This window comes from Hermetia illucens, chromosome 4 (genome assembly GCF_905115235.1).
Source record: "Hermetia illucens chromosome 4, iHerIll2.2.curated.20191125, whole genome shotgun sequence".
NCBI classification, from domain to species: Eukaryota; Metazoa; Arthropoda; class Insecta; order Diptera; family Stratiomyidae; genus Hermetia; species Hermetia illucens.
In genome coordinates, this window is record NC_051852.1 from 128,651,433 (window position 1) to 128,672,180 (window position 20,748).

At 41.9% G+C, this 20,748-nt stretch overlaps 1 protein-coding gene across 1 annotated transcript; it reads right to left on the reverse strand.

The window, feature by feature from the left end:
* Nucleotides 1–1,267: 1,267 nt before the first annotated feature.
* Nucleotides 1,268–19,894, reverse strand: LOC119653685 (caspase-3-like). The gene is made up of 4 exons (XM_038058546.1): nt 19,076–19,894; nt 1,992–2,273; nt 1,794–1,929; nt 1,268–1,735 (listed from the first exon to the last, which is right to left on the reverse strand). The coding sequence occupies exons 1-4, from the start codon at nt 19,806–19,808 to the stop codon at nt 1,669–1,671; spliced, it is 1,218 nt and encodes a 405-aa protein (XP_037914474.1). The 5' UTR covers nt 19,809–19,894; the 3' UTR covers nt 1,268–1,668.
* Between the last annotated feature and the right edge of the window lie 854 nt (nt 19,895–20,748).

Here is a 20,748-nt window from a genome sequence, read left to right on the forward strand (position 1 = left end):
GAGTGCGACTGTCTCTGCTTTCTAATCGTCTTTCGCTGCTTTCCACGTTCGCCTGTAGAAGGAGATGTGATCCTATAGTTTCTCCAGTTCCATCAGCCCGTTTTTGACGCTTTTGCTGACGTTCCTCTGGAGAAACGTTGCCGACCGTATACATTTCACCACTGCTGCAATAGTTAGGACGGTCGATTGCACTTGCACTTGGTTCGTGTCCACCTGCTCAGGACTAGCGATTCTGACTGAACTTTTTTCAGAGCAAGGGCACTATAGCGTGTTGAACTTGCCGGCCCCGCACCGTCAACCGCACCACTTGGTAAGGCTTCCTCGGTCCTCGCTGCCCCTTTCGCTGATCGCTGCAGTAAACGACGCATTTTTGTGCTGCACCCAAAAGCACTCAGCTCTTCCTCCTTTCCTGCTATTTCGTCGATTTTTTTTCGTTGGTGTTCTTGTTATGGACAGCGTCACATGGGACATCCAAAGTCCCGCACTTTATACACTACTTTTTGCAGATAATGTTTTCCTAACGTCTAACGCAAAGCGGATTGAATCTGAATAAACCTGAATTTTTGGTGACCGATTCCCATGAAACAGGCGCAATTACAGTCAGTGGCAGTGACCTGCCCAGAACTGAGCGATTTAAATGTATCAGATCAATGCTATCAGTGCGTTAAGAAATTCCTTCACGCATTAACCGAACCTGGAAAAAGTGCCGTTCCACAACTGGTGTTCTTTGTGATCGACGTAACAACGAACGTCTCAAATCTAAAATTTACCGCGATTTCGTCCTTCCTACCGCTCTCTATGGTTCTGAGTGTTGGCTGACTATAAAAGACAATGATCGGCGTCATGTAGTAATGGAGATGAAGATGTTTCTTTGGACTAGTAGCGTGACAAATTTTGATCACATCTGAAATGAGGATATCTACGATCGATATAGGGTTGCACCGATCGTGGAAAATTTGCGAGAGAGGCGACTTCGATGGTATGGTCGCGTAATTCGCGTTAACGAGAATTCACTTGCCTAGATTGATCTGAACATCGCTGGTTAACGACCAAGAGGCCGGCTTTTTGATAGAACCAAATGGCGACCCCACTTGTAAATGGGACAAAGGCTGAAGAAAAAGAAGAAGATTTTTTTTCAACATGTCTATTTGTCTTCACATCCTACGACTAGATAATGCAATGAAATGGTGAATTATCACAATAATAATACTAGCCCCTATTATTATGTAGTATGAGGTAAGGTTTTTCTTACACAAAACATTTTCAATAAGAGGTAATAATATTATTTCAAATATTTTTATATACTAAAATAGTATCACAATAAAATATTACAGTGAAGTGAAGATTATGAGAGCAAGTGGATCATCCCAAGAGCACTTGGGCCTCAGAAGTCCTGGGGGAGCTGAAACGCATTTCAGCGGACCATAAACGATAGCGCGTTGATATGGTTGACGAATTATGCCCCACCAAGGGGTGAATATGAGCTATGTTATCATCGCACGTAATATTGTAAAGTGATAAGCTACATAGTAACAGAACAAGCACAAAGATGTACACAACCATCCTCTAAATCTTAATCAATCTTAAAAAATAATAAGGGATAATAATACACATATTACATGGTGCAGTAACAAAATTTAGTATTATTCTATCACGTTGGGGACGAACCTAGACATAGTCTTCAAACTTGAGAGGAATCGTCAAATTATGAGTAATGGTTGGAACTTGCCGAGCCCTGAAAATAAATAAATAAAGTTAGAAGACAAAAATCAATAAAAATAGCCTCAACATACCCGTATTGGTGGATTATTTGATGAATAGTATCACCCATTACATCAAGAACAGTCTTCATCCCCTTATTCTTTTTCAAATTTTCGCAAAATATTTGAATGAATAAAGACCCGGAATCTCCCCGGTAGCTCAAAAAACCTGAAGTTATTAAATTATGAATTATTAAAAATATATTAAATTATATTAAAAAATGAATTTACCTTCGAATGTGCTGTACAATTTTGCAATTTGAACTGGTGCATTGAGAGAGCATGGTTTTGCGTCCGCATAGACAAACTCCTTGGTTGCGTAGTCACCCTTGCAAGCCTGTATTATGAAAATTTTCGGTTTGTTGGTGAGTGATTTGTTGTTCAGCATGGGAAATAGCATGTCATCGTCAATGGAGTAATTACCATCCCTTGCGCAAACTACATCATGCCGCGTTCCATGAGTTAAGATGACAATAACAATGCATGATTTTTTGGCGAAATCTTTTTTTTCAACTGAAAAATTGTAAATGGTAAATTTTTATAATTCTTGGATAATAATAAAACATATGTGTTTAACTTGCAGCCTTAAGGAACACGTAGCGTATACAGCACGCAGAGTACTAAACATATTATAAGCAAAAGAGCAATTATTCGTATAGGCGTCCTCTACAAAATAATCGCCCTCAACCAATGAATAAATCATCACCGTTGTCCATTTCGCACAGAGAAGTATTGGCTAAACATCCAATAGAGCAACGTACAGCCATCCACAGGGCCGACGAAAGTGTATTCATACATGCAGACACTTAACGTTTACAGCAGAGATTGTAACGAGACCAACATAAATATTCTATCCGACAATTCTGACGTATACTCTGCAATGTCGGTGCGGATACGACACGTTTATTGCATGTAAATATGAATACTGCCATAGCGAATATATAAAGAAATATTTGTGAGTCTGATGCGCTACGTGTTGGGCATGCTGCGAGCTGGTAAGTATAAATAGTGCCTTAGAAAGAATTACGCTCCAGGCTAAAAAAGCAAACAATTGATTGCTAAAATTGAAGCATATTTGGAGGTAAATTATTCTACAACAAGTCGGGAAACCGGAAGCTGGTCTCTTCAGGTATGAAAAGTTTTTTTGTATTTCTTTTATAATAATATATTATTTGCGTGCGCATTTGCACCTAATATATACATATATTATATGAAAATACCCACATTCAGTCTTGGATTTGCAAAGAAGCGACAACTTTGATCTATTATAACTTTGTTAGTAATAGTGCGATTTCCAACAGCACAATCGTGCTCTACATTCCAGCCTAGATTGCTCCAAAATTTCCTGGTACTAAAATGAACTTAAGGGAGGTTCTGCAGCCAATTACTAAAAATTATAGTAATATACTATTATTAACTTTATTTAAACAGATATCGGTATGTATGGTATTTCGTTGCCTAGGCAATATATAGTGGCAGCCTTTTGACTTTTTTTCAGATTTTTCGGTCTGAGAATGGATCCGTTGAAAAAGTGATCTCTTTCGAGCCCCCGTACTCCTCACCTTTCCAACAAATGCCAAAACTAAAAGTTAAAAGCTGCAAAAAGTACTAACTGAGACCTTTCATTTGATACCCCACATAACTATATTTGATGAAAAACAATTTACACCCCCCTTTTGCGTGTATGGAAATCCCCCCCTAAGTTCGATGTAGAATTAGGCAACTCACTGTATGCGTGGGCGTTCACAACAAATTTGGTATGAAACGCTACAACCGTCTCCAAAAAAAAGGGTGTGGGACAAACAGACAGACAGACAGCCATACAAAATATGGTGAGAGCTATTAGAGTGCTCTACAACAAATCGCAGCAGAAGGAACGAAATTCCAAGGGCAAGTCGAAATCTGTTGCCCCAACGATGTCACAAGCGACCCAAGTGACACCTAATCATATTGCAAACAACCTGCCACCAAACAAGAGAGTGCAGGAGAAATATTTGGATCTTCTGGGAAATCAGCAGGCGCCTAAGAAGAAAAAGACCATACAAATAGAAAAACGGTAGTGAAAACATCGAAAAGAGAAAGTGCGAGCTCCGGCAATTGAATCGACGAAATCCAAGGGGAATGAAAACGGTGGATGGACCAAAATAGTTAATAAAAAGGCGAAGAAAAAGGCAAAAGTGCGAATTCGCCCAGAAGCAACTGTGATCTCCAGAACTGAAAGTTTATCCTACGCGGAGATACTGAAAAATCTAGTCGGAAATGTCAGCAAGATTCGAAGGACCCAGAAGGGTGACCTAATGTTTAAGCTGACAAAAACCAGCTTGAAAAAACTGATAGGTTCCGAACTCAGGTTACAAACTCCCTTGGGGAGAATATCACAGTACGGACCCAAAAACAGGTCAATATACAGTGCAAGGATCTCGATGAAGTGACATCCAAAGGAGAAATTTGGTCTGCCTTGATGGAACAGTTCAAGTTGAAGGAACTTTCCGAGGAGTCCATTATGAGTTTGCGAAAAGCCTATGGCAATACTCAAACGGCCACATTGCGATTACGAGTTGACACAGCGCAGAAGTTATTGGCGGCCGGGAAGGTTCGAATCGGACGGGCTGTTTGTCGTCCGAGAGAACAGATTCCTCCAAAGAGGTGCTTCAAGTGCCTCGAGGTTTGATCATTTCGCGAAGGCATGCAGCAGCGGTAAACGATGTATTTAATCTTCCCCTTACGGGGGAAGCCCGATGGTGGGTTACGCCGACGACATAGCTCGATCAGTGCTGTTAAGGGTTGGCTAGAGAGTTCTGGTCTGACACTTGCGGAGGAAAAAACGGAAGCGGTCCTCATCACCAAGTGCCGTAAAGGAAATTTTGCCCGTATTCAAATTGGGAATTATATCATCACTTCTAAGCCTGCCATCAAATACTTGGGAGAGATGATAGACGGGACGCTAAGCTATAAGCAACACGTACAGTATATTTATGGCAAAGCATCCACTGTGAGTGTCGCCCTGGCAAGGATGATGTCGAACGTGGGAGGGCCACACGCTGGCAAGTCCAGGCCAATGTCTTTTGAAGATTTCCACCTCCTAAAAAAGCACATAAAAAAAAACAGACAGTAAACCGATTTTAATCAGGTTCTGTTTTACACACAACCTTAAAAAGGACATCGAAAATATAGAGAAACCTTCGAACGAATCTATTAATTTTGGATAGGGCTACGTTGATGAGTGGATGATGTATGTTAGTTGTAGATGAACTTACTTGTGACCAAATTCCGATGATTCAATGCCATAACACCGGGCCCAAGCCACTTGATCACATTGGGCACTCTACTTTGCTGTAAGGAATAAAGCCATCGGCAAGGGATGTGGTAAATTTACAAAAGGTGGTCAGGCAAATTCTTGTCTTACAATCGCGGTGTTGCATACGATACCCGATTTAGGGCGGGAGAAAATAATCTCTGCAGTGAAAAAGTACAGAAAAACTTTCTAGCAAGTAACACTTATCATTTGTATCAGCATATGTTATCTCAAAACGAATTTTTCATATTATCGAAGCTTGAGATACCTCTAGTTGATTGAATATTTACCTTGACAAGCTCTTTTTCCCCCGCAGCATTCATCAATCTTTAACAGCAATCCATTTAGCGTGCCAAGCCAAAATATTGTCAAAATTCACCCCAAAGCTCTATTATTGAGAATGCCAGCGAAGGTAATGGATTTATTTTTAAAATTTTCCAGATACTCCCTGGTATTTCAGTTATTTCCTATACATAGAATTATCTGGTGCCAGATAATAATTGGACAGCGTTCTGAACAGCATCCTTAGCTGCACTATGCTTTCCACACAGAATACTGAATAGGATTAGTACTAGGTAGTTCTCTTATGTTCTACATAAGGCCGAGCTATTGAAGCCTATGGTTTTCCTTCTAGAAGACAAATGGAAGCAATTGGTTTCCAACAAGTGCGCCGCATATCATGAAAAAATTTTAGGACTAGATATTATATCCTAAACTGCGAACTCAATAGATTCCAGTTTCTAGGCTTCTAGGGCTTCCGTCTAGGGTTCTACCTTCAGTTATTGAACGTAAAGCCAGAAGAAGGATCCCTTCTGTTGATCTTGTGTATTTCAGCCAGCATTTTTCCTAAATCGGTAATGAAGTTAACATTCACATTAATAAATGCCCTTAATCACGGTGCCTGTTCGCATACAAATCATGCTTATGACAAAAGGTAGTAGTTAAAGCAAAGTAGATGAGTTGTTTTCAGTGAACCAAGCCTGCATTTTCCTTCCTCTGGTATCAGAGGCATTGAATTAAAAACAACTTAGGTGGATATTCTGATACTGTACCAGTAGTGTTTAAAGGCTTCATATTCTAGTATTGAACTAGGTTGTGTAGGCGGCAAAGAAAGGCCTTTATCGCGATACAAAGACAGTACCAAGAGCCTAGTCTCTCTTATTGGTTTCTGGCATTTGACCTTTCCTATCCCGCTCCTTCTTAAATATATATATATACCTCCACATGACAATGGAGAAACAGTACTAATACTTCCGTCTATTATCAACACTTATTGGTGATCTAATTCACGTTAACCATACTGTGCTCCAAGTCCCCACATAACTTCCTTAGACTCCTGAACTCCTTCTCTATTGTTTGCCGCCAACTGACCGTGGGACAACGCACTCGTTAGCCATCTTGGGAGAAAGAATTCCACTGCACGTCGTGGCCAGCAATGCAATTGTCGCCCCTCCTTAATGCAACGCCCTCCCCTATCCGGCCAAGCTCTTCGTTTGAAGACTTGGAACCTTCGAGTGATAGTAGTCGTCACCTTCCATGCCCTGATCCCATATATCAGCACAGAAAAAAATATTAGAACGGCACACCCTCAACTTATCCTTGATGCTAACATGCATTTGCCCATTTTAGGCAAGGCGAAGAAAGCGTCGGGCAACATCTAGTTCAGTGTCACTGTCGGCACAAACCACACTTCCTAGACATACATGCCCCAGGCATTAATACAAATTTTAACTCAATGCAGCACGAGATGATGATGATGATGATCCGCAATGTGTTGATGTGGTCAACGTAGGAGGATCCGGAGTAGAAACCAACCTGCTCTCTGTTAATCAAACTTTCGAAATATTCTCTGATGCGCTTCAAGATTACTTTAGTTATTATCTTTGCGACGGCAAATACCCCCCAATTGTCAGACTCAAAACAGACACTCTTCTTTTGAATCTTAACGAACATCTCCTTCTTCCACTATCTGTGAAAGGTATCGAATTCCTAGAATTTCAGTGGATGTTGCAGGCCTACAATAACTGCAGATGCGGCGATAAATAACTCTGTTAGGAGACCGTCGAGCCCAGCCGCTCGGATGTGATACGATTAAGAACCGTTCTTCAATTGTTTATCATCGTAGATGACCACATGCAAGCTCTTTCTTGGTGCTGATGTTATACACTTGCGAAATCATTGTGTTGTGCGGCATATTCCGTTTCCCTGACCAGTGGAATAGCAAATTTTCTTTTTTCACATCGTACACTACACTCTACTTCTGAGGATATCACTCGGTATCGGAGTTGGAGCGCGTCATGTTCACCATCACTCGCAGCGGTCAATAGAGCCTTCAACCCCTTCCGTTCATTGATCCTCTTCCATAATTCAAGTCAACCAGATCTTATCGATATTCTGAGACGGGTTAGTCAGTGTATCTTCCGCCCGACCAACAAATTAACTGTCGAGGGACAACTGGAACATACAACCGGCCGCCGTTGAACTTGGGGCCTCGAAGCTCCCCAACCGCGCGAGAAGTGGCGGATGCTACTTGCTAATGAATGTAAGCGACCAATAGGTTTTGGCGCAACAACCGGTATCCGGTCTAGGCCTGCCTTAATAAGGAACTCCTGACATCCCGGTTTTGCGCCGAGGTCCACCAATTTGATATCCCTAAAAGCTATCTGACGTCCTGACCTACCCCATCGCTCCATCTTAGGCAGGGTCTGCCTCGTCTTCTTTTTCTACCATAGATATTGCCCTTATAGACTTTCCGGGTGGGATCATCTTCATTCATACGGATTAAGTAACCCGCCCACCGTAACCTATTGAGCCGGATTTTATCCACAACCAGACGGTCATGGTATCGCTCATAGATTTCATCATTGTGTAGGCTACGGAATCGTCCATCCTTATGTAGGAGGCCAAAAATTCTTCGGAGGATTCTTCTCTCGAACGCGGCCAAGAGTTCGCAATTTTTCTTACTAAGAACCCAAGTCTCCGAGGAATAGATGAGCACTGGCAATATCATTATCTTGTACAGTAAGTGCTTTGACCCTATGGTGAGACGTTTCGTGCGAAACAGTTTATGTAAGCTGAAATAGGCTCTGTTGGCTGACAAGAAGCCTTTTTGGTTTCAAATAAAAATTGGAGTCGCTACGCATGCCGCAATTGGAGACCGGACTAATGCCGCGTAATTTTCTTACGTTAGACTTAAATAATTCACAAGTTCTTCAAAATATAACTAATATAATGTCCAAATTTGACTGAATTCCAATTAATTATTCCCATTTAAAAAAATTAAAAAAAAGAATGTGCAAAAAAGCTTTTTAATGTGATTTCCCCCGTTAAGTTGCCTCCCCACGAAGCGATTTCTTGCTCGAATGATTTCAAGCACTTGCGATATTATCCCAAACTTCACGACTTAACACTGACTAACAAAACAAAACTCACTATATCTTTGTTTCAAACACTAAACCAAGTTATCACCCGTTCACAACAGCCTTTCTGGCGTTTGCAAATATGACCGCCGCAGCAATAATAACTGCAGGCAGCCTTTGTTTTTTTTTTCTGAGATTGCCGTGCGCATCCGCAGTCTCACAAATTTCCAGATTATGTAATTTCTTTATTGCCAACGCCAATCCGTCAAACAAAATGCATTTAATTTCACGTGGGCAATGGCATGCACCTAAAATTGTGAAGCTGAGAAATTAAAAATGAATGAATTTCTTTACCAGGTCGACGCAAGAAAATATAAAAAAAATGTCGCGAAAACGACGAATATTTCACAAGTCAGAGTTATTGAGATAGTAAGCAAGTTAATAACCTACTCTTAACATAATTATTCATCTTTATTTTAACCTAACATTTATTCAACAAAAAACATTTAACTTATAATTCCAAGGGATTGAATATGCATTGAAACATTAAATAAAATCATGTTTTCTCCCTTTCTGTATCATCATTTGTAATATACGCAATCATACAAATAAATTAGATCGAATTGAAGAACGAGAAAAAAGCTCAATTATTTCAGATAACACGCTTCAACCTTAACCATTTTAAATTACGCAAAAAACAAATGTGTTGTGTCAGTTATCTATCATGGGATCTTTTTTTAAAACAAAACTCTCTTGAAAGAAGCTTTAACCTAATAGATAGTTTATTTTTCACGAAAGAAAATATCAAACCATTCCCCAGGAGCTCAATTAAATATAAGATTTCGCAATGCACTGAAACATTTCAGGTAGACTGCTTGGCTTGTGGTAACGTGATTCACAAAACAGAAGCATAATTGACTCATGATTACCACCTAACGATAAAGGTAATGCGTAAAATCCTACTTCGATAAAGACACTATTGATATATGGATTTCCCTCTATTTTGATTTTTCTTTAGATAAAAAAAGCTCTAACAAAAAAATGCATATGGACTCCAATTTTCTTTCCCTTTGATAAAAACCTGAAACTTTGCACCCTTTGTTTTTTGAACGTATTTGTACAATGGACTCTCCGGCCTTAGTGTCCCAAAGGATGTGACAGTGATTGGTTGTGCAGACGACCTAGCCATGGTTACAATTGCTAAGTATACCATTCCACAAAATCGTAATTGACAATGATCAAACCTCGTCACGTGACGGACGAAAAATCACACCCCCTTTACCAGTAATATATAGGAAAAACCATACCCAAATTCGGGTTGATGACCCATGGAGTCATCTTATCAATAATTAAGTTAAGTTAAGTTAAGGCACTGATAATCAGGTTTTTCAGAAAATATGCCCAGGAGAAGACTACAGAAAGTAGCTCATGTTAAACTGACATGATCAATTTTGCTATTGCAACCCCTGTCTAGGTAGGAACATTGATCACCAGCATGAACCAGCGAAATTTGAGTCTGGTATACCAGCTAATCGAACTTATAGTGCGTGAGACCTTATGGATAGCATCGAGTGAGGAAATAAACTGACGCAATTATAACAACGGATGATGTCACTTTGGCCTTCAAGTTAAGAAGCAAATGTGGTTAGCACTGCGTTTGCCCCATATTATTGCTTTTATATGACTCATTGTTGTACTCCGTCACAGCTGAATCGACTGATATCAGTTATCCAGTCTAAAAAATAAATCACATAAGCATTATAAATAACTTAAAATTTGATTTCAAACTCCATAAAACTTTTCCCTTTGTCTTATCGAACACTATCAATATATGTATCAACGTCACTGTCTTATCAAAGTTAATATCACCTTACCTATTTGCAGATTTATTTTTTCAGTTAATTCAATTAAATGTTACCAAAATGAAAACCTTATTAACATCGGTCCGGCCCGAGATCAAGTGGATGTGGACTTAGAACCCCACAATCTTTAAAAAAATTAGTAACATCGGCCGTCTGTCCCACGCATTTTTCTTGGTTATACCTGCTGATGGGAAAGCTGAAACTCCAGCATGCACTGAACGTTGAGTTTAAAAGGGGATTCCCCCAATTTAAACCATCTTTTGCATGGTTAGCCTAAATTTTTTTAGCAAATATTGAATACTGATGTAAGCTATCCAATGAAAAATCTTTCGTAATTTACGAACATCGCTTCAGTTTTAACTTCAACTAGAAAGAGAGGCGGGGTGCGAGGTTTAAAAGCAATGACTTATTTCCAAAGCCCATCTTTAGAAACCAGTCAACCGAAAAGCTGGAAATAAATATGAAGCTGTTCCTTATATCGCACAACATATATGTATATAGATTATAAAATTGACCATGATAATACGAACTTGGCCGACAATTCTATTATTGCTAAGTTACCAAGTTAAAGAACGCAAAAGTTGCTCTTTGCGAATTTATAAATTTTCTACAAACCGAGACAGTGATGTTCGGCTTCCAGTTTTCGAGTTGCTTTTAAAAAAGATAAAAAACTAGGAAAACCAAAAGCTGGACGCTTCGAGTGTGAACGGTTTTGTATTTTTGTTATACATATGAGGAACTTTCAATGTACATATTCCCAAACCAAAGATTCAAAACACTATTTCGTACTTTTGTTTAAGGATATAATGGTCCTGAGTCCGCCTCCTACTTAGTAGTTTTCGCACTAATTTTAAAAAGCAACTCACTCCTTCCTGAACGCTCTTTTTTTTTAGGCAAATATCCAACACTTAAAAAAGTGTTTTGCTGGCTGATGATTTCATTCGCTAGGGCAGAGGCAAACTTATCAACCGCTGCTTCACTTCGGCCCCGTGGAGCAGTGGGACCCTAAATGGTTACAGAGATGTTGACTTCACGTATGTATATAAACTCAAAAATCCAACTTGCGTTAGAGTTACTCTATCCCCAAACAAAAGTAGTAATTGTGACTCAGACCAGCCAAGGTCGAACTCAATAGTTTTCGGTCAATATAAGTCATACCCATGTCGAGTTGCTGAATTGATATGTAGATTTTGCAAACCTGGTTCAAAATTTTCCAAACTAATTCGGAATTTTTCCAACTAATTTCTGAAATTTCCAAACCAACTTCAAACTTTCCAGATCAATTTCACAGTTTTGCACTTCAAATTAAGACTTTTCCATTTCCAATTCAGAATTTTTCCAGTATTTTACTATCAACTTTGCTTTTTACCACTGGATAGGGGTGAGCTGGGGTTCTTTGAACAAAATCTAAGCAACTCATCAATTTTCTATCATTTGTTTCGATGATCTGGGAAAAATATAATCCCCTCTACTATTTTTTCATGAACCATGTCAATATAATATTGTATACTTGTGACTACAATTATTTATTATTGTTGAGCAGCCCAATTTTGTTCAAAGAATCTCAGCAACACACTTATCTAGTGCAAAAAACTTTATGAAAAAATGTTGGAAAAAATCTGGATTGGGGACGAAAAAGTTTGAATTTGAAATGGAAAATTCTGAAATTGATTCGGGAAAGTCTGAAGTTAGTTTGGAGAGTTCTGAAAATAGTTAGAAAAATTCTGAATTAGACTTTCAAAACCTATATACGAAGCCAACAACATCTATTATCGACCGCCCTATAAAGTCACCACTTTTCTTGCTCAAATCGCTGTTAATGGCGAAAATATGAAGCCGCCAGCATGGTAGTTGCAACAAACACCAGCACTTCCTTGGGGAGCCGCTTCTATGTATCGAATCGCAGCATTGCAACACGTTTCCTGATGAACTCCAGCTCCCTTATTCCGAAACCACATCAACCACTCTCGTGCTGCAGGCAGCCCATCATCATCTTTAGTACTCACTCACTCAGGATCTCACCTTGGACCTCGGCCTGCGCCGACCATTCCACTGGCCAGTCATCATCGTCGATGTCCAAATACACATCTTTGGAGGCGATGCACTCAAACAGCACGAATTTATAATTAACTTTCGACACCGTCGCCTCCCCGGCGGCCTCACTAATATTTGCACGACCCACACGTTCGACCCGGCTCCACAAGTTCACACAATCAGCGTCGCTTCATCACGATGGACAATTCACCACCTTTCGGAGGACAAATATAGATATGTTTTCCCAGACTACCTTTTTACCAGGAGAAATGGCAACCTTGCCAGATTTGCCAATTCATCACCAAATCATCAAGAATGTGCTGTCCGTTTTCATGCGGCCTCGACGTTTGGCAGGATAACGCCTCGTCACCGCGAAGCTAGAGTTTGACCTCCTGTTAGAGCGTTGTGTCATTCAGCACTCTTCGAATCAGTGAGTCAACCCTCTGCACACGGTACCCAAGGCTGGCCGCAAGTAGTGCAGTATGGCTGATTGCCAACAAGTAAATTCGACCACCCGCCCGGACCAATGCCCACCCCCCATAATAGTGGATCTGCTCCAGGAGACTAGCGGCTCGGTGTACCTACAAAGAGCCTTCCACCAGATTCCAGTCGCTCCTGAGCACGTCTGCAAAATAGCCGTCACTACGCCCTTCGGCGTTTGAGTTCGTACACATGCGAATGGAGGTGAGGAAGCACTGCAGTGGGCTTTCAACCACCTCTACTAGAAGTTGGAATAGGTGCGCAGAAATCAAGACGATATCCTGATTTCCTCCAACGAGGACAAACAACAATAACGTGACCTCCAGGAACTTCTCTTGCTTCTACAAGCAGATAAGCTCCAAGTCAACTGGGGCAAATCTGAAATTGGCTAGTCTTAGGTTGTATTCGCTGGCTACCATATCAGCAAGAACGGTTCCTCTCCACCAGAGCTCAAAATCCAGGCAACCACGGATTTCCCGAAACCCACATATTCCTCGCAGGTAACATGTTTTCTCGGCGTCACTTGCGGCTGAACTTCAAGCCCCGCTAACTGAGTTACTTAAAAGGCTGTACGGGCAAGAATTTCCAAATCAGTTGGACAATCGACACTGACTCCAAGTTTTAGCGTTATAAACAAGGCATCGCCTCTTCTGCCACTTCAGCCTTCCTATCATCCACCCAAAGGATAACTTTGCGCACCGACGCTTCCAACGATACATGGACTCCATTAGGTTTCTTCACAAGAAAGCTGAGCAGCAATATTCCACCTACGACCGCAAATTTCTCACCGTTCTCTTCGCCGCCAAGTATTTTCAACGGATCTTGAACGGACGCCAGTTCGTAATACAGACCGACACTCGCCCGCTCACTTTTACGGTGACGTAGCGCTTCGACAAGGCTGCACCACGTCAGGCCAGGCAACTGGACTTCGTCGGCCAGTATGACATTCGCTTCGAATACACTCCAGGCGACCAAAACGTTGTGGCAGACGTTCTTTCTCGCACGGAAACCGTCTCTGTGCCCGCCACATAGAGTTCCCGAGATATCAGCGAGTTGCAGACGAAAAGCTTCTTCCTTGTAAAGGCTACGTGACTAGTTCCAATCCTGGATACGCTAGGTCCCACCATCATACGGGTCATACTCGACCATTGGATCTCCAGTTTTGGTACGCTACCGCTAATCAAGGTCGCCAATTTGAGGCTGATCTCCTCGTCCAGTTCAACCGCCTCATGAGGGTGAAACATGTCCGCACGACACCTTAGCCCAACCGAATGGTGGAACGGATGCATCACACTGTCACGGTCATCTTAAAGTGCATGCAAGAGATGCTATGGTTCCGAGCACTTCCAATACTCCTCCTTCAACTGGGCACCACTTTCATAAAGAATTTGCAACCCTCTCCGGCTAAAATGGCTTTTGGCTCATCGACGTGTATTCCGGACGAGTTCATCACTGCTCAGGATAAACCAGCCACCAACCTCGAGACAAGAATCCGCCAAAGAATTGTTGATCCCCTACATACCCTCCATATATGACTCATCGACCTGCATAGCCTCTTTAGAGCTATTCGCCAAGGCCCAGCGTTTAGACATGAAGACCATGGATTTGGTCATCTGCGAATACGTTTTCCGCCGCTTCGATGCCATCAAGAAGTCGCAGCCATAACCTCTGCCCTCTAATCTCCAGCCTTCGGATCTGCAGTTGGCTGCATCGGCTCTTCGGCAACAGGATTACAGCATTGCGCCTCCCAAGATGAAAGTCGAATTTTTACTTTCTTCGCCGGAAGCGAAAATCTTTGGAAGAGGGGCCAGCTCAGTGCGCTCGGCGCAAGCGCGAGATTTTCCCTTGCAATTAACTTCAATCCTAGCGCTCCTAGGAGTTAACCATTCACTGTCCTTACAAAGCTCTTTTTAGCACCGACCTCCATTTTCGTGAAACTATTATACATTTCTAACCAGCCTTTTATTACAAACTTTGGACTAAACATGTGTAGTTTAAATATTAACTCCTTCATGCTGTTAACGTAGTATTCTGGTCTCAAACCCAGGTAAAGGAGGAGGGTTTGAGGCAACGTACTTTGTACTATCCTCAGTAAAACAAAAATAAAGTGCTGAGATCAGGGAAAGAGATAAATAGAGCTTAGTTGGAGTTATTCCACTATGCCAAATCCTACCTGATCTCTCTTGTTGATAGGACCCGCGACAGGTCGACCAAGAAAATGCATACAATGTCGTTACAAACATGACGATCGCATTGAGTCACAAGCCTCAGAGAAATGCTAGGGCGTCCACCTCAATCGAGAAATGGGCAAGAGTTCTTGACGCATAGACGGCGTCAGGACGTAAGCAGGTTAGTCCTGCATGTTAAATGTTGGTACCCTAACTGGAATGACAGAGAAACTCACAAAAGCCCCTCGGAAAAGGCGTATTGATATCTGCGCTCTACAAGAAACCCGATGGTCTGGTGCCAAAAGCTGCGACATTGAACACGAGCGAGGTAAAAATGGCTATAAAATTCTCTATTTTGGTAACCCACACACTCAATATGTTGTTGGCATTGCCATCTCAGAGGATTTCCGTTACGTCATTAAAGAAGTCGAACGATTTGATGATCGGCTGATGAAGCTCACGCACTGGCCCGCTGCGCATTAAATGGTGGCGATTTGGTGAGAAGAAAGAAGAAACGATCTCATTCATACGATTGCCGATTGAAAAACACGATCCATAAAGCGGCCTCTGCAACCCTCGGGGTCACCAAGCGGGGTAAACGGTACATCAACCGAGATACTTGGCTTTGGAATGATGATGTTGACATGAAGTTCCATGAAAAGAAACGCCTCTGCCACAAATTTCTCGACGGTAAAACGCCTGCTAATTGGCAAATTTATAAGAATGTCAACCGGGAGCAAGGAAAGCAATTGCAGTCACCCGAGCCGACCATTACACAAATCTTTACGATAAGCTGGACACTCGGGATGGCGAGAGAGATCTGTATCGACTTGCTAAAAGCCGAAACGAACGCACACAGGATATCGTAAACTTCTGTTGCGTTAATGACAAGAACGGTACTTTACTTACCAACTTGAGCCGGAACGGATAAATGGCGAGAATATTTCGAGCAGATTTCAACTGAAGAATTTGCTCATCTTCCACTTCCACAATCATTGCCGTCATTTGGACCAGTTCCACCTGTCAGTGCAACTGGTGCTCAGAGGTGGCGGTGAGGAAGATGGGGCGGCAACCCTATCGGCCAAACCAAAACCAAGTGGTCGAGGAGAACCTCCATGTGGTGGCACCGGGATACGCTGTAATTACTTTGGCTTGCCGGCCGTGATTCAGTAGGCGAATGCTCCAAAGACCTAATTAGGGCGATCAGACCCGAGTCTGCACGAGGACTCATCTGAAGTGGCAAATTGGTCACGAAACCTTACCAGGGGTATACTGGTACCATGGGAACCGGGAAAGCCCCTGGACTCACATACTTCGGGTGAACTCCTGTTGTATGTGGGGACAGCTCAGTTATTTGCGGTTGGCCCCCCTAGTGGGAGTTTCATGGTGGTTGTGGTTGTGCTCAAGCTCAACCTTCGGGCCTCGACGTGGTGTTGCGTATCAACACGGGTGCCGTACTCCATAGTTCGGTAGAGATTTAGGTAATTCTTGCATCCACCAGTATGAATGCTAAGCCATGCACTTGGTATAGACTGGTACCGTTGTGACTTGTCTCAGCGTGGCTCTGATTGTGGTCACAAAACCAATCCGTGTCTGAAGAGGACCGTAGGATTAAGTCTCACGACAGGTGCCTACGTAAAACACTATGGGCTTCACTGTCAGTGCAACTTGGTGCTCAGAGTTGGCGGTGAGGAGGACGGAGCGGCAACCCTGTCGGCCAAACCAAAACCAAGTGGCCGAGGAGAACCTCCATAGTGGTGGCACCGGGAGACGCTGTACTCACTTTGGTTTGCCGGCCGTGATGTAGTAGACGAATGCTCCAAAACCCTAATTAGGGCGATCAGGCCCGAGTCTGCACGGGGACTCATCTGAAGTGGCAAATTGGTTACGAAACCTTACCAAGGGTATACTGGTACCATGAGAACCGGGAAAGCCCCTGGACTCTCATACTTCGGGTGAACTCCCGTTGTATGTGAGTACAGCTCGGTTATTTGCGGCTGGCCCCCCTAGTGGGAGTTTCATGGGGGTTGTGGTTATGCTCAAGCGAGAAGGGACCTTCGGGCCTCGACGTGGTGTTGCGTTTCAACACGGGTGCTGTACTCCTTAGTTCGATAGAGATTTAGGTAATTCTTGCATCCACCAGTATGAATGCTAAGTACCGTTGTTGCTTGCCTCAGCGGGGCTCTGATTGTGGTCATGAAATCAATCCGTGTCTGAAGAGGACCGTAGGATTAAGTCTCCACGACAGGTACCTACGTTAAACACCAATGGGCTTAACTGTCAGTGCAACTGAAGTCGAGAAGGCAATAAAACAAATGAAGTCGGGGAAAGCCACAAGACTTGACGACATCGCATCTGAGCGCTGGAAAGCGAAGAATACCATTTGACTGGCAGGAAAGTACCAGAGTTTCAATATGGAAAAAGAATGGTAGTCCAGCAGAATGTTCAAATTACCGTCCGATCCGGTTACTTTTCATATCATGAAGATTTTTGAACGCATTCTTGACACTCGTATTCCTGAAATCATTGAAATAACCGAAAATCAAGCCGGATTTATCAAAAACTACGGAACTACTGACGCAATACACGCTGCGCGGTTACTCATGGAGAAACACCGTGAGAAGCATCGCCCTCTTTACAATGCATTTCTGAATCTAGAGAAAGCGTTTGACTGTGCGCCACACGAACTCATCTGGTATACTTTACGACAGCACTTAGTGCCAGATGAACTCGTGCGCTGTGTTCAATTGCTGTACCACGATCCGAAAAGTAAAGTTCGAAGTGTGGTGGGTGTATCAAAGCCGCTTCGTGTCTCTCTTGGTGTTCATCAAGGAAGCGCCCTCTCACCACTCCTCTTTGTTCTTGTTATGGACATCGTCACACGGGATGTCCAACGTCCAGCGCCCTGCACACTGCTTTATGCAGATGATGTTTTCCTAGCATCTGATAGCAAAAATGATCTCGAGCACCTTGTTCAAAAATGGGATAATCGCCTCATGCAACACGGTCTCGGATTGAATTTAAACAAAACTGAATTTTTGACGACCGATCCCCATGAAACAGGCACAATCACTGTCGGCGACAGTGATCTGCCTAGAACTGAGCGATTTGAATACCTCGGGTCAACGCTATCAGTCAATGGAGAACTGCGTTATGCAATTGCTTCACTCATTAACGCAACCTGGATGAAGTGGCTTTCCACAACTGGTGTTTTTTGTGAACGACGTATCAACGAACGTTTCACATCTAAAATTTACCACAATATTGTCCGTCCTGTCGCCCTCTATGGTTCTGAGTGTTGCTCAACTATAAAAGACAATGAACGGCGTCTTGCGGTAATGGAGACGAAGATGTTACGTTAGACTAGTGGCGTGACACGTTTTGATCACATCCGAAATGAGGATATCTGCGATCGTGATGGGATTGCACCGATCGTGGAAAAATTACGAGAGAGGCGTCTTCGAAATTTTGGTGAATTGCTTCTGGCCTGGACGAAACCGCAAGTCATCTATTTCGGATATAAATTTGGGTTCTAACCCAGAACAGAGAGGTCCGTAGACTAGCAGCAGGGAAAGAAAGTTTCTTTTCAATTGGTTCAGTCCACCATCAAATGAAAGGCTTAAACAAAACCTTCATTTGTCAATTTCTTCATAATTTTTAAATAAATCCGGAGCAGCGTTATGTATGTAAACATAATGACTAATCGAAATTTATCAGATTATCGGTTGTGATTAAATTTGATACAAACGTCAGAAGTAAATACTAATTTTCGTAACGCTGATAAGGCATTTTCCAGGGAATACATGTTCACCCAAAGTTCCCCATTCCGGGAATTTAATAAAACAGCAGAGGCCAAATGATATGTACCTATTTGACTTTTGCGTATTGAAAATTCCCATCGTGTTTTTTTCTCAGGATAAGTCCGAAACTTTGGGTGTATAGACACATATTTTGCAGGCTACACAAGCTTAGAAAAAGAGCCAGATATACACACATCAGTTACTGGAATTTCGTGGAATTGGAAAGTTGATATATCACCTGCCTCTAATAATTGGCCTGATAACAAATACCAACCACTACTACTAATACTCAATTAGTTCATAACATTTGTACTTACTGTTCGCAATTTCCTTTTTAATTCCCTTAACTGTCAGATCCTTGAAGATATTTGTTTGCATTTTGAAAAGCCCATGAAACGTTTGTCTGAGGGCTGCCACGTCCTTGTCGGTCCCTACCCGCATTTCTTTCTCATTGTCAAATTTCTCTTGGTTGAAGATATACACGACGCCAGGTTCCAATTTCGGTTCTTTCTTTTGAGCCAATCTTTCCCCAGTCTTCACCACAGGGTTACTGAGACTAGTTTTCACTTGACTTCCTGTAGAAACTGTTCCACTCTTTGGGACAGCTCCCAAAACAGTAAAGGGTTTCAAATATGTGGGAGGACCTGAAGAATTTGGAGTTGCTAACCCCTGAGGAGTTACAACAGTCGAACTTCTTAGTGGATAATTTGTGTTATAGGCCGGTGTGTTCGGGGGATACACTACTTTTGCATCCGATCTGATTACCCTCTTCGTATAAGGACTGCAATACTCGGAAACAGCTCGGTTAGCTCCACCGCCAAATTCTGTATTGAAAGGGTTCTGCCGGATTGCATCTGTACTTGTTCCTAAACGACTCATTGACTGTCTTTCACTAATACTCCGATTAGTACTCGAAGATTCTACACTATAAGTTACAAATCTGAATTCTCGTCTTACTGAAGATTCACTGGACCGTACAGTTGTAGAAGAGACCTTCCTCTCAACTTCCGTCTTACTTTTTTCACTTTTTGATTTAGATTTCCTATTCATGGCGATTTATTTATTTATAAAGAAAACGTTCGATTAGATCACAGGTTTCAAGGAAACTGTAATTGCAATACTCGTGAATTGCTGGGGAATTGTGAAACTAAAATCGGATAACTGATAAGATAGATAAGATAACAGTTCGTTGAAAGATTCTGTAAGTACGAAAAAGCGCGGGATATTTGTACGTTCGCTGCTGGTAATGCTAGTTACTAATGTGATGAGTAAACTAGTGGCTTATCGTCCCTACCTCAATCAAAATGTTTCATGCAGAAACAACAAAATAACAAACGGTTGAAGTTGACGCAGAAGTTGTAAAGTTTTATATGTATTTTAACTTGATTGCGGTAGGCACGATGGCCATACGAGCAAATACGAATATATAGAATATGTAGTTAAAATTTCAAGTGGTCGCCGAATAACTCACAAAAATCGTTATAATGTTCGGATCTTCAAGAAATTTTAACACAAAATACAAAATAACAAAAAACAAGTCCGGAAACTAGAAGCTCGGCGCTTCAGCTATGAAAGGTTTTGTTTGCTTCTTCTGTGAGTTTATTTGAGTGCAGAACTATCCCATTTACACGTAGCCTGGTATGTATATGCATTTAGCATGTCACATCACTCAGTTTTGTGTGATATTGATATTTGGTTGCAGTAAATTTTCAGGGTAAAGGCAATTTTGAGCCACTGTAACTTGGAGATAGCATGTTTCATACTGAAATCTATATTACTGCAAATTTTTATAACTCTAAGATAAATTTAAGGGGGGCTTTTACTCAATTTCTCCAAAAATATGGTAATATATTATATTATTCTTAACTTAGTTTGAGCACATATCTATATGGAGAGTATTTTGAGGTCTGGACACCATATAGAGTCAGCTTCGTGATTTTTTTCAGATTTTTCGGTTGGGTAGTTTCTGAGAATGGGTCCTTTAAATAAA

What these genes read in the sequence shown, in the direction of transcription:
- LOC119653685 (XM_038058546.1), bottom strand. Translation starts at nt 19,808, where the DNA reads ATGAATAGGAAATCTAAATCAAAAAGTGAAAAAAGTAAGACGGAAGTT. An exon ending in TAAAAAGGAAATTGCGAACA is followed by an intron (nt 2,274 to 19,075) that starts GTAAGTACAAAT and finishes ACAATTTTTCAG; the next exon opens with TTGAAAAAAAAGATTTCGCC. An exon ending in ATTGTACAGCACATTCGAAG is followed by an intron (nt 1,930 to 1,991) that starts GTAAATTCATTT and finishes TAATAACTTCAG; the next exon opens with GTTTTTTGAGCTACCGGGGA.